The sequence below is a fragment of the Agelaius tricolor genome, unplaced genomic scaffold (genome assembly GCF_023055355.1).
Source record: "Agelaius tricolor isolate 1412-34295 unplaced genomic scaffold, bAgeTri1.0.p SCAF_10, whole genome shotgun sequence".
Classification (NCBI taxonomy): Eukaryota; Metazoa; Chordata; class Aves; order Passeriformes; family Icteridae; genus Agelaius; species Agelaius tricolor.
In genome coordinates, this window is record NW_027269270.1 from 4,477,593 (window position 1) to 4,492,249 (window position 14,657).

Genomic DNA, 14,657 nt, shown 5'->3' on the forward strand with positions numbered 1-14,657 from the left:
CCATTGTATTGGATCAGAAAGCTTTGTTGCACAGGAGAGTAAGCTGTGAACACATTGGGCCAGTAATCAGTGTTACTCTATTTTGGTCCATGCAGTATGAGAAAATATCTTGCTGCACTGAAATACAACTTCAGAATCTGCTTTTTACATTTATATGTATGTGTATGTATTTATGCTCAGGATTTCATGAGACTGTGGAACTGGCTTAGTAAACACTTTAAAAATGCAATTATAGCCAGACTGTAGAGTAGGTGAAGCTAAAGAAATCAGTGAAACAGCAGCAATGAGCTTCAGCTGTGGAGTTCCTGCATATTCACTGGAGTGACTGGTTCTAGGGGTTACCCCCAGCACAGAGATTGCATGGAAGCCCCTCTTGGCTCAGTCAGTCAGGCTGGGCAAGTCTGGGACTTGAGAGCACAGCTGGAATAATGTTTTCTGTGCATCTCTTTCACTGGAGAAGCACTAAGTGGTTTTATGAGTTGTAACTCTGCTCTTACACCGTTGGATTTTGTTAGTATTTGTCATTCTATCAGATAGTTTTTTAATCTGCACAGGTACAGTAATCTCTGGTAGGTTGTACTGTGTGCAGTTCCATCTTTCTTTTGTTCTTTTCTTTCTATTCCCAGTAGATCTGAAGCCATGAGGCTCTTAAATTCATCGTGGTGCAGGGAGAGGGCAACACATGGCTTATTTAAAGTCATCATATCCTATTTTTTAATTTTCATTCCATTAAAGGCAGCGTATATACTGCTATTTTGACAAAGATATTTAAAAATCTTTCTTATCTGTGTTTCACCTCTTTAAATGGAAGGCAGAAGGAAAGAAGCATAGGAGAATAAGCAGTGTTTATCCTCTTTGAGTTTTCCCTTCAATCTGTCTGGCATGTGTTTTAAATTATTCATATACCCCTGAAGGAATAGGCTTCCTTTTAGGGCAGGTGGAAGCTAATTGATATCTGATGTGCCAGGAGTTCTCTCACAACCAGCTTCTAACAGCCTGCATAGATTTAACATTATTCTGCTACTTAGTAATTCTGTTTCAGCTTCTCTCACCATCCTGTCAAACTGGGCTTTCTGGAGCATTTGCAAACTGGTGAAAGGAAAACAAAAGAAAGAAACTTGCAGGCTGCCTTGTAAATGCAACATTTCCTCTGAGTGCTTTGACAAGCCTCATGATTAACTATTCAGTTAATTCTGGCTGCCAAATTAGGAAATTAATCCTTACAGGAGAGGTTCCATATGCTTTCACTTTAATTCAATGTTATGCACGTTGTGATTGTACCAAAACTCTTGTATGATCTGCATTTAACATCAATTAGGGGCTTTGCAATCTGATGATCTGAGGGGAAAAACCCTTCCTCCCCCACCCCAAACCAAGTTTTGCCTCTTGGTTAGTTCTATGGGCAGCACAGAACCCAGATGTTGCAAATGTGTTTTTTTTATAGCATTGGTATAGAAATAACTTGGTTTTGTTTTAATCCTAAGTTGTTAAAAGCTCAGAAGAAAAGTAATGTTGATTTTCATTTGAACAAGTTGGTAACAGCTGACTGTGTAGCTGGATGTGGATGAGGACTTGCCTTAAGTAGCTTAGTTCTCCATGTATTTCTTTTAAAATAATCTGTGAAAGGAGAATTACAAGATATTTCTTGCCCTCAGGTTTCAAAAGCATGGAATTAACTCCTCTTACTGCCATCTGTGTAAATGTTCTGTTGGCTGGCAAAGAACTGAACATAAAGGGTCCCATTCAGGTCACACTTCCTCTTCCCACAACTGCTGTAAAATCAGGAGATGCTGTACCTGCCTGGACATTTGATATGAAAATTGGTAAGTGGGTTATTTGTTATTTTGCCTTCTAGCACATGCCTGTAGGTTTGGGCACATGGCACTGTGGGTCAGGGAACAGTGGTGGCATTATTCTGTGAGGTGATGGTCAATAGGTGGTCATTTATTTTAATGGACTAGCTTGAATTGTTCAAAGGTATTTCTCTGCTTTCATTAGTTCAAAAAGCTTTGGTAAAATTCATTAGCATTCCTCTTGCCTGCATTTAGTGTACTGGATTTTTAGTTTCATGGGAGGCTGAGTGTTCACAGAACATATATTTTAGGTGATGTTAAATTTCAAGCCTAGTAATTTTGTGAATTCCTTCTTACAAGAAAGCAAACCAGAACTGAAGGTTTGGATGCTTTGTCTCCTAGAGTGCAGCTCTAAAGATCCTTTGATGCTAGAACTGGAATAGATACTGCTTCAGTTAACAAAAACAATTCAGAAAGTGAAATGAAGGGGAAATAAGAGTTATCCAAGGGAACAACATAGTTCTTCCAGTATGCAAAGAGGAGGCTGGGGATTAGTCATTCTAAACCTTTTGTCATCCCTTCACATCTAATTTTAGTCAGGAGTGAGTAATGAGCTATGTCCATGTAACCCATTTAGCTGACCTGTATTAGGTGTGGGTGCATTAGTGTCCTGATTGTCCTGCACTGCACCTCACAGTCACCATCACCCTTAAAATGTGAATTTATATTGAATATACAGGCTTGAAATATGCTAGTGAGTGAGGTCACATCTTGCTCCTTACCAAGGCAAAAAGCTTTTGTTCAGTGTGTGGAAGTACAGGAGAGAAACACCAGCTCTAACAAAGTGTTGTTTACATGTTCAAGAAAGAAACTGATCACCTTAATGAAAAAAAAAAAATGAAGAACATGGATTTGAATTAAGGACATGCTAATAAAATTTGGCTAGGCTGTCTTGTGGGGAAAAAGTGAATAGGATAAGTTTTGGCATAGAAGATTAAGTCTGTCTATACACCTAGAAGACTTTAGAGGGGTAATTGGTGAAAAGAGATGGCATTTTAGAGGGTTTTAGTCTGAGGTGGTAAAATATCACTCAAGGTTTAAATTTCTTATTACCACAGCCACTTTTCTTATTGCCATTGCCACAGCCAGCTCCTATGCTGATCCTGTGCTGAGCTTTTTTACCTCCCTAAACAAAGCTAAATCAACACTGTTGTTAAACAAGGAGTTGACAGAACTGGAGCAGCACAGGATGGGGTTAGAATACAAACCAGTGTGAGGTGTTTATGTGGGGGTCCTACTCAGCATTCCTGCATGGGATTGTTGGCCTTGGGAGTAAAACAGGAGCCAGGAGCATGGCCTGCTGATGCAAACCCCAGTAAAACCAGCTGGTTCTTCCTCTCCAGTGGGATGTACTTTACAGAGATTCCATAAAGGCAAGCTGTTTGTAATGGATGCTCTCTGAGGTGTACTGTTCACTGCTGCTTGCTGAGGAGAGGGACAGAAGGATGGTGAAAAAGGACAGCAACTTTTGGGGCATAAATTACCTTGTACTTTTTCTCCCATTTCTTCCTCTCTAACAATAAAAATTTGCAATTGTATTTTTTTTCCTGGGTGTTTATACTTAAGTATGCTCCTTTTAACTTTTTACCTTTGATCTGACACATGCAAAATTACTTTTTCCCAAGGTAACTGAGTAATAGCAAGGTGTGTTTTAGTCAAGGTTCTGGTGGCTGAGTGAAGCTGAACACCTCAGCTCTGCAGCAGGCATTGCAGAGCATCCATAAGGAGCAGCAGGCCCCCATCTGAGCTGAATGCAGAGCTCCTGCTGCACTTAGTAATGAGGCTCTGGCCTCCAAGAGGCTGCATGTGGGATGTCCCCAGCAAGACACTGACACAATTTTTAACTCTGAAGTCCTTGGATAATGTGTTCTGATGGTAATCAGAGCTCTCATGTCAGCATTGATAGTGGCAAGGGAACAGGTCTGTGTGGGCTGACCCATATGCAGCAGGAAAATTATAGAAACTGCTTTGACAGGTCTGCCTGAGCAGTGCTCCTGGGGCTTCCTCCAAGTGGAGTAGTACTGAGACTTCCTGGAAAATGAGCTTTGCTAATTGTACTCAGCTGCTGTAAATGCAGAGTTTGTTCATCTGTATTGAGTGTGGCTTCCTTCTTACGAAATATTTTGCTGCATTAGTGCTAAAAGTACTTTGTGGATTTTAATAGAATTACAAAAACCAGAAAGCTTGCATTCAACATTAAATTGAGAATTATATACTTCTGCTTGAATGGCAGTAAACCATAGAGAAAATGGGCTTACCCATGAATCACATTTTAATATTTTTTCTTAATACCAAGTATTTTCAATGTAGTATATTGGGGGAAGATGTAATTTGCTGAAAAGGACAGCAAACATTGTATAGCTTCTTATGGATTTTTTCAAGAGAGAACTTCTGGAGACCTAGAAGTTTTTTTTTGCCTTTTATACAAGGTTTGCTGGTATTACTCCTGACTCTGGACAAGATTTCTCAGGGGGCTGAGAAAGCATTTTCAGAGCTCTAGGTGTTGCTGCTGCCTTTCCCCTCTGCCGGCCATCACAAGCACCAGGAGACGGCTGATGCTTTATTTTCTCTGCATCTGTGGCAGGTGTCCATCCTCATCATTACCTCCTGGCTGGGAGATATTTACTTTTCCTTTGCTGAAAGAAGGGTCCTGGAAGAAAATCAAATTGAAATTCATATAAGCTTCAGCTTACATGAGTTATACTGTTTTCATACTTTGATTATTGGTGTTTTAAAAAAGCTGGCGGTTCTCTCTACTTCTCAGTATTTGCAGGTTGAATATATAACGTTGGTTACATGAGGTTGTTTCCTGTCCTTAGAATTTCAAAAATGGCCCACAATAAACATATTTTAGTGAGTTAAGTATAGTTTTCTCTCTTCTAACGGATAATACCTTTCCTTTGCATTGCCAAACAGATGGTGTGGAATCTGTGTCCTAACAATAGCACTTCCTTGGGCTAACTGAACTGTTACAGCCTCGGGGCAGGGAGGAGGAGAGAAACATTCAAGACAAACATTGTTTATCCTATTGTGGCTTAATAAGATTAAAATGTTTTCCCACTAAGTTCTGCTAGCCGATGTTAAACTTGTGTCCATATGCATGAGTTACCTGCTCCCTCATTTTTAGTCTTGGACTTCATGCACGCTGAAGGTTTTATAATAGGTTTTCTCAAATTATTTATGTGCATATCCGTGAAAGACAGTTATTAATAGAAAATTAATCATATTAAGTTTACTTCTGTAATGTTGTAATGTTGATGCTTTGTTTCAAAGTAAATGGCTACAGATGGAAGTTTGAAATGAAATTGTCAGGAGAGGAAATTTGCCTGTTTGGCTAAAGCTGTGTAATAAACAGCTTCTGTCAGAAGTTTCAGTTTTCCTGTGATCTTGTGTATTTTTGATAATGGCCTAATTGCTGGTGGTTTGAGGTACAGAAGAATCCTGCATGGCATGTGCGATGTTTTGTCCTTTTTTTGCCCCCAGGTGCTTGGGTGAACCGTGGGCTAGGAGTGGTGAAGGAGGCGGATGGCCAGTTAGTATGGACATACACTGCTCAGCACCTGGGCTACTGGATTGCAGCTCCACTGCCTGGAGCAAGAGGTATGGCAACCACTGGCTAAGCAGATCCTGAATGCCCCATGAGGCTGTCAGTTTGACTGCTTCATTTAACAGCAGGAAGGGAGAAGTGACATTCAACTTCACCACCTGGATAAATTTTGTTTGAGTCCTTACAGCGATTTTCTTGCATGTTTTGTAAATTCATATGAAGGGATCTGTCAGAGAAACAGTGTGGCTAATTGTAAAAACACAGCACTCTCTGGCAGAGTGCTAAGTAGAAAATGTAGACCACTTTTCTAAGTTAGTTTGGACAATTAATACAAATATAATTTGTCTGGAATGAAGTAGATGTCATGGTAAGCCTTTAGTATTTGAGATGAACACTAAGGCTTACCATATTTGAGATGAATTCCTGTCATTTGCACCTAGCAAGGTGAAAAGGGAAGGATGAACATAATGCCATTAGAACACAAAATCACTGGAAAAGTACTGTTCAGTTTATTAGCTCTGCACATAATTGGGTTTTAAGAACTAATGCTTGTGTGGTTTTGTTTGATAATCTAGAATCCATTATTAGTGCTGTTTCCAAGGACATAACAGCCTATCACACCGTGTTCCTTACGGCCATACTGGGAGGAACTGTTGTCATTATCATTGGATTTTTTGCTGTTCTTCTTTGTTACTGCAGGTAAGCAAAAGAAGTTCCAGGGAGCTCATTATGAGTGGAATTTGAGGCTGATAAAATAGTCTTTTGAGGTTAAGACTTGTTTTCTTAGCTAAACTGTAATGTGTAACCTTATATTTTTTTAAAATTATAGTTCTTACAGAACTTAATTTTAAGTTAATGATGTCAAATTACACCACAACTTCTTAACCAAAGTCTAACCTCCAGCTTTGGTAGTCAACAGTCCAGTATTTCCTAATATTCTCTGCAGTCACCTTGCTTCTCTTTTGCATAGGGATAAATGTCGTCAGACACAGAAGAAGGAAAAAAACTCAACCAAGCTGGAGGTCATAAAAAAAGACCAGACAACATCAACAACTCACATAAATCACATCAGTGCTGTCAAAGGGACTTTAAAGCTGGAGGATAAGTCACAGTTATATGCACCTAAGATTTCTTCATACAGTCCTCAAAGGAGGCTGTCCATGGACACAGAAGATGGAAAATCACAGGACAATTTTAAAATCTACCCAGAGGATGCTTCTTATCAGTCATCCTGTCAGACTGGTCAGGCAGGAAATTCAGCCCATTCAGTGGAGCCTAGTGCTGGAGTGAGGCTTTCACAGCAGCCAAAGCACAGTAACAGTACTCTTTCCCAGGCTCCCAGGGACATTCCAGACCAAAACAGGTACCTTTCACTGAAAGAGGAGATGTATGGGCTTTCCCATATCCCAGAACATCTAATGCATATTTACAATCAGCCTATTGCTATTCTTCAAACCTCAGACCTTTTCCACTCCCCAGAACAACTGCATCCTGCTAAATCAGCAACTTTGCCGAGGAAAGGGCAGCTGGTGTACGGCCCCATGATGGAGCCCGTGAATCGGGACAGTTACATGCAAACACTCCCCAAAATGCCAGTGCACTCTCATCCCCAGCCTTCTGCCTGCAGAGATGAGAGCAGTGCCCTGGATGGTGAAGAGGGCTTGCCTTCCCAAGCATCCAACTGGGGCAGGTACACCAACAGCTTGCTGGAATCTGTCTCTGTTCCTGGGACACTGAATGAGGCAGTGGTAATGACTCCCTTTTCATCTGAACTTCAAGGGATTTCAGAGCAAACACTGCTGGAGCTCTCTAAAGGAAAACCATCTCCACATCCTCGAGCGTGGTTTGTGTCCTTGGATGGGAAGCCAATTGCTCAAGTGAGGCATTCTTTCATAGATCTGAAAAAGGGCAAAAAAACTGAGAGTAATGATACCAGTCTGGACTCTGGTGTGGACATGAATGAGCATCATCCTAACAGAAAACTGGAGAGAGAGAAAACTTTCATTAAAAGTATGCCACATTCTAAGATTCTTTACTTGGAAGATCTGGATCTGAGTAGCAGTGAAAGTGGGACCACTGTTTGCACTCCAGAGGACCAGGCTGTGAGACACATTATGGAAGGAGGGAACGGGCCAGTCCTAGAACAACATAATGAGGAAGGTCTAAGGAAAAAATCTCTGCCAGGAAGTCATGAATCTGGTATCCCTTCTGCTAAAAAAAGGGATAGACCACCTCTCATGAAAAGAGATAGCAAAACCAATATCTGGAAGAAAAGAGAGGAGAGGCCGCTTATTCCTATAAATTAAAACACAATGTGCTTTGTGCTGTTGCTCTCCCTGCTGGTTGTTGATCTCTTGCCTGCTTCTGTAATTCTGCAGTGTTGGGTTTACAAGGGAAATGTTGTTTTCTAGTATCAAGAAAAGTTTCATTTTTTAACATATAGATTGAGTTACCAAACTTCAGCTGGGCAACTGATGTTCCATGTGAATTGAAAACAGGGAAATGCTACTATTAAACTTTTCCAGTTCCTAATTTTACTGGCAGTATGAGGAAGGCCCACATTTTACTTAGCCTGTCATTCTTGGGCACACCTTTGGGAATGCACAGTGAGAAATGTAGGCACATGGTTTAATTGTTTTGTACTTGTTGCTCATGCAATGGTAGCCTAGTTAAAGCCATTCCTAGCCTTGTTCCTAACCAACGTGACCATCTGTACAGTATTTTATATGTGAACTTTTCTAGCTGTCTGTTACTACTCCTTTGTACAATGTGAAATGTTTCATCCGTTGGTCCCACGACACCAGCAGATGAGCTGTGCTGGATTTATCAGCAGAGCTCTATAGCATTACTGCCCTCCCTGTGTGCCCATCCATGTGCAATTCCATACAACACTGGGGGAAGTGTACAAGTGTGGCCACTGCAGTTCATGGTCCCCACTACCTTAAGGTGTTGCCCATCTGTTTTGTGAAGATCTGCTTTGCAGAAAAGGACTGGTTCTGGTAGCATTTGGAGCTGCAGCTACTCCTGATCCCAGTGTCTTGTTTGGCTTCTTTGTCAGTGAACATCTTCTCTATGCTGTTGGGCCAGCTGTGCTCCAGAATATAGCCTTGAATCTCTGCCTATTTATAAGTGAGAGTTTGGCCCATGATGAAGTGTGCAGGATTAGACAAATGAAGCCTTGGAAAGAGTTTCTTGAGCAGGAAAGCTTGGCACTGTTGCTTTTTATTTTATGTTTAAAACAATGGGAGATCATTTGAGGTTTATGTGCCTACATTTTGCCAGCCTGAGCTGCTTTTGTCTAGGTTTGCAGAGGAGTTAAACAGGCTTTAAAAGTTGGGGGGGGAGGGTTATGAGCATGAGACAGCAGATTGCAAAAATTTGGTCTATAATGCAATATAAATACTATTTATGACTCATCTTAGAGTTAAATTTACCAAAAGTCATGAATGCATGAATTGTAACTAAGATATATATAGAGGAAGGAAAGGCCATCAGAATATTCTTTAATTTTAATGTTCATCTTGTCAAAGTGATCATTTCAACTTTGGCTAACAGAAAAATGGATGCATCTCTTAATGTGCTTCATATAGTGAACAGAATGTATTTCTGTGGCTTTGAGGCTGTTTCCCTGGTGAAATAAGTTCCAGCATTTTGGCTTTGGCAGTTTGATTATAAATCATCCTAAAAAGGCTTTATAAATATTTCCCTTAGAGCTTGGTTAAGGGTCTGTACCAAGATCCAAACACACAATGCCTGTATTTGAATCGTGAGGTGAGTGGTGCTTGGTTGTCTGCCCTGTAGTGCACTCAAGAGTTGGGAAGTATCCTATGCAGCTGGGCTTCTGGGAATATTTACTCAGGAAATATTACTGTGAAATATGTCTGTGGTGTTGGGATTGTCAGTTGTCTGTTGGTGTTTCTAGAAGAATATGGAAGGTAACCAGGATGGTACCAGCAATGGATCAGTGCAAAGCGAGCATTTGCTTCATGAACAAAATGTTCCTATTGAATTCACAAGTATGGAAGTGCAAATTAAGTCTGAGATAGGTGTGTGTGTGGTGGGTTGGCCTTGGTTGGATGCCAGGTGCCCATCAAGCTGCTCTATTGCTCCCCTTTCCCAGTTGGGCAGGGGAGAGAAAATAGATGGAAAGCAACTCCTGGATTGAGATAAGCAGTTTGCTAAGGCAAAAGCAAAAATTTGCGTGTGCATAAAGAGATAAAAAATAGGTTTAGGTTTGTTCTCTACTTCTCATCAGCAAGCAATGTGTGGCTGCTTCTTGGGAAGCAGGGCTTCAAGACTTGCAGTGGTTGCTCCAGAAGGCAAACCTTGTAAGTAACAAATACCCCCACTTCCTCCTCCTTTCCATAGCTTTTATATCTGAGCTGATGTCACATGGTATGGAATATCCATCCCCTTGGTTAATTTGGGTCAGCTGGCTTAGATGTGTCCCTTGCCCACCCCCAGCCTGCTGGTTGGCAGGGAATGTTGAGAGTCAGCACTGATGCTGTGCCAGCCCTGCCCAGCAGTGGCCAAAACACTGGTGTGTTATCAGCACCTTTCCAGCTCCCAAGGCAAAGCCCAGTGCTGCTATGGGGAATGAACTCCAGCTCAGCCACACCCAGTATCCATGGGCATCACCATCACAGGTGGGAATCTCAGCTCTCATGCCTGGAGCACCTCCTCCTCCTCCTTCAGCACTGACCTTGGTGTCTGCAGAGTTGTTCCTCTCACATGTTCTCACCCTGCTCTTCTCTGGCCACAATTACACCTGCACAACAACTCCTTTTCCTTCTCAAATCTGGTATCACAGAAATGTCACCATCATTTCTGACTGGCCCAGCCTTGGTCAGCAGCAGCTCTGTCCTGGAGCTGCTGGCATTGGCTCTGCTGGACATCGGGGAAGCTTCTGGCAGCTTCTCATCCCTGTAGACCTCTCCTACCCCCACTAACAAAACACATGGTGAAGCAACTGTCCCCCTGCAACCCCTGGAGTGCAGATATCCACCTGCAGCCTTTGGAGTATGCCTCAACATGGGAGACCTCTGCTGCAGCAAGCTCCTGGCAGGAGCTGTGAGAAGAGGAGCCCATGCTGCAGCAGGTATCCTGGAAGTACTGGTGGGGGACTCACACTGGAGGCAGGCTGTGCCTGAAGGACTGCACCCTGTGGAAGAGTAAGTGAGCCATGTTGGAGCAGTTTGTGGAGAACTGTTGCCCTTGAGAAGGACTCAAGCTGGAGAAGTTCATGGAGAACAGCCTCCTGTGGGAGGGACCCTGTGCTGGAGCAGGGGAAGGACTTCTGTCCTTGAGCAGTGGCAGAAACCACTTGTGATGGACTTACCCATTCCTGTCCCAGAAACCACACGTGGTGGACTGACCCATTCCTATCCCCAGAAACCACACAGGGTGAACTGACCCATCCCTGTCTGCCTGTGTCGCTGTGGGGAGGAAGTTGAGCTGGGAAAGAGGGAGGGGTAGAGGGAAGGTGTTTCTAAGATTTATTTCCCTGGTCATTCTCCTGCTCTGGTTTTGTCAGTAATAAATTCAGTTAATATCCCCAAGGTGAGTGAGTCTGTTCTGCCTGTGACAGTATTCAGTGAGTGATCTCTCCCAGGCCTTACCTCAATTCAGGAACCTTTCATTGGATTTTCTCTCCTCTGTCCACTTTTGGTAAGAGTGGCTTTGGTGGGTGCCTGGCATCTAGCCAGGGCCAAACCAATACAGTGTGTAAATAAGTCTGTAATTAAATTGGCCTCAAGAAAAAAGAGGTTTAATTCATCTGTTTCAGATGTGAACATGGCTTGTCATATCAGCATGCCTTTGGTTCTCTTTCTAGGTAACACAAATTTTGTTGTCCAATATCAAATACTTTTTCACAAGAACTTTTTGTTTTTTTAATGTACAGTTGTACTGGATTTTTTAATATGACTTTCTAGGCCCAGATATTGATCACATCATCCTTTGCTTTGTTGTATACATTAGTAGGAATCAATTTATATATGCACATTTCTTCTGAAAGCTGCCCTTGAAGTTCAATATTGCCCTGTTTGCAGAGTTGCATTGGTTCTGATGGCTCCCTCTTCAACAAGAGATTATTATACATTCTGTTGAACATAATAGAAAATCCCTGACAAGCTAATGGTTTTGAGGAATTCATATCAGGTTCATATGTCTTTACTTGAAATTTTGTTCACCTACAGTAATATTTCAGATTTTTTAAATGCATTTTTCATTGTATATACCAAAAAGACCTAATTTCTCAAACTTACTTGTATCATTAAAAAATACAGACTACTATAAATGGCTTTATTTATGTGAGTTCAAAGGAAACAAGTTTGGCACTCCATTGTTCTCATTCTCTGACAGAGTAGGTGTCTGGCTGTTAAAGAAAAAGGATTAGAAATCCAACTTTAAAATTATTAAGATTTAAATTCATACAGAATATTTCCAAATATATCAGTCTTCACATTCCAGCTGTATGTTGGAATTTATGCTCTGGAAAAACCTGTATTGCCTGCTAGAGATTAGGATTCTTTTTGGCTTTAGATCATTAAAAGAAGGAATTTGACTATGCTGAGCTCTAAAAATTTTAATTCCACAAAACATTCTATGTGATGTGTAAGACGTGGAGAAGACAGAATGTCACAGTGAAGTATCACAAACTTATGGTTTTCTCTATTTCTCTATATGATTTCAGCATATGAATTTATAGGAGTCCCTGAATTTATTTTTTAAGACTTTTTTCTGTTGGCTCTTTGTGGCATTAACAGACTGATAAAATGCTGGTGCCAGAATTAGGCCTATACAAAAATTAGCAAGGATTTGTGGCACACAGCTCTTGGAAAGGCTGGGGAAACATTCAGAGGGTTTTACTTCTTTGAATCTGCAGGTTGCTTACCTTGAGAATAAGAAGGGAGAAATATCTGTGAGGACACAGGAGAGGGGAACGAATAAGGAAAATTGGAAAGGATAGCTTCTTTCTGATGCTAGTTTGCAAACTGATATGTGTTTGGGCTTTGGTGGAATCAATTCTTTCTGAAGAACACAAATGTTTGCAACACTTATGTCTCAGTTTTTCACAAGGCACTCCTTGAGCTGGCAGCTTTTGCAAGAAAAGCCCTTATTTATGTACATATAGTTTTAAGTGCAAGCTCATTGACAGTAATTTTTAGATTGTTACCAAATGCTAGATGAAAAAAAAAAAGATGGGGGAATTGCTTAAAAATCACATTTGATCAAGAGAAAGAAAGTCCTTCTAGTGCAATCAGAAAATAGAGCTCTGGTATTACAAACCTGAAAGTAAAAATTATATGTTGATTAGGGACATTATTTACCACCATAAAGCTAGAGGTGACACACCAAAAATAATCCAGGATGTAGGAATGTTTAGTTGTCTCCTTTGTTTTTATGCAGTGATTTGTACCAAAGAGGATGAAATGAACTGGCACCAGTATAAATTCTTGTTAGTTAAAAAGTGACAAAGTTTCACTACACTTCTGATCAAACACTGTGCAGATGAAAAGGCAGTGCACTACATCTGTTGTCTAGTGCTTTACATTAGGAAAATCTGGAGATAAATTAGCCTGCTGAAGTGCCTTTCTCTTTCATCAGACTTATTTTATCAGTGGGACATCTGACTATCTGAAAAGCACAGTATGGTTTTATTTTCTGTTAGCCAAAACCCCCTGAATTCATACAATTACGTAGCTTTTATAATATTTTAAGAGGCAGATCTAGTGCTTTTTATGTTGGAATACTGACTTCTGCATGTTGATGATGATGGTAGTTGTTGTAAAACCTAGTTTTGATATTTTTTGTTTGAAAAGAAATTTAAAAAAATATATCTTTAGCAATCTGAACAGTAGTGTCTTTTAAAAATGCTCATATGGGATCTGATTCAACTTTGTGTGTCAAGTGCAAGCATCTTGAAGTCACTGGATTTACAGGTATGAAACTGACTGGGATATTAACTTAAAAAAATGAAATTAACGTATGTTTATATATAAACACTTACAATGATAAAAGTTCTTTTTTCAGCTGCTAACTTTGCTTGTCAGTAGCAGCAGAAATTGTATGGAGATTGGTACGTAATTCTTATTTTCTAGAACCAATTTTTATCTCAATTTGGAGCCTAACTTGCATTGGTTTTTAATAGCTTTTTATTTTTTTTTAAATTCAGTGGTACTATGAAAACACAGTACTATGCCTACAGAGCTAAAGATGAGCATTCTTTTATAGTAATTTGTACTAATTTGTGCCACACTTCTAACAGTAGGCAGCTACATTTGTGTTAAAGAGTTTATATGAAAGGTGATTTAAATGACTTGAATCTGAGCTTCGTTTCCTTTCAAAAGCAGTATTCATTGTGTTCTGAAAAAATAAAAAGCTTCAGCTTTTTTTAAGACTGACAGGGCAAACCTCTGTCATTTCTTGTTTTGCTAGCACCCTCAGCCTGAAAACTGTTTTACCAAATGAATATTTTCAGTCAGTTTTAGGACTTACTGAACATTCCTATATTACCCCTCCCCAAAACATCCTGGTACTTTATTCCCTAGGTAATGGATTTAGTTCCTTTGAAGCACTCATTGCACTTCAGTCCACGTTAGAACAGTACTATTTTTACATGTCACTGTGTAGAAAGGCAGTTTTTAGTGCTCATTAGAGCATGTTACTCGTGCAAAGCCTGGCTCTGGGGGTTGCAAGGCAGGTGAACTCATGGCCCTGACTGTGCTCACCACCTTGAATTCTGGAGCCTCACATTCAACAAACGCTTCATGACCTCAGCAATTATTTTCAAAAACTCTCTAGTATGGATATTGTTTATGTAAAACATTCTTGATATTCAGCATCCTGGTTTTAAGTATTTCTACCTTTTTATATTTTGTCAGAGGTGTCTTTTCATCTCTGTATTTACTACAGTATCAGTGTATCTGTTGCTGAAAATGTAACTAAGGTTTGTAAAATGTTACAGCTTATGCAATATAATAAAAATTTGAAAAAGTTATCGATGTCTGAAATGTTATTTGTTTATCTTTGAAGTCATATGTTGTTTAGGGACATCTCTCAACACTTTTTTCTAAATATCATTAAGGTATTTCTGTCATCATCATAATTCCCATGACAAAAGAATGTCATCCTCCTTCAGGTTACCAATTCTAATAGAGTCACATTCTCTATTCAGTTTCTTGTGAAGAAAAACTTCTTGTAGTCTTCAGCTGGACCTTGGAGACAATTTCCTTGCAAACAAAAAAGAGCACATC

At 40.3% G+C, this 14,657-nt stretch overlaps 1 protein-coding gene across 4 annotated transcripts in view; it reads left to right on the top strand.

The window, feature by feature from the left end:
* The window catches only part of FAM171B (family with sequence similarity 171 member B), a 38,789-nt gene extending 24,388 nt beyond the window's left edge, over positions 1 to 14,401 (top strand). For all 4 annotated transcript variants that reach the window (XM_071434448.1, XM_071434445.1, XM_071434446.1 and 1 more), the window contains exons 5-8: positions 1,656 to 1,823; positions 5,337 to 5,453; positions 5,976 to 6,099; positions 6,371 to 14,401. In XM_071434448.1, the coding sequence (XP_071290549.1) occupies positions 1,656 to 1,823; positions 5,337 to 5,453; positions 5,976 to 6,099; positions 6,371 to 7,706 (1,745 nt within the window). In that variant the 3' untranslated portion in view covers positions 7,707 to 14,401. The remainder of the gene's footprint in view (positions 1 to 1,655; positions 1,824 to 5,336; positions 5,454 to 5,975; positions 6,100 to 6,370) is intronic.
* Positions 14,402 to 14,657: the final 256 nt, after the last annotated feature.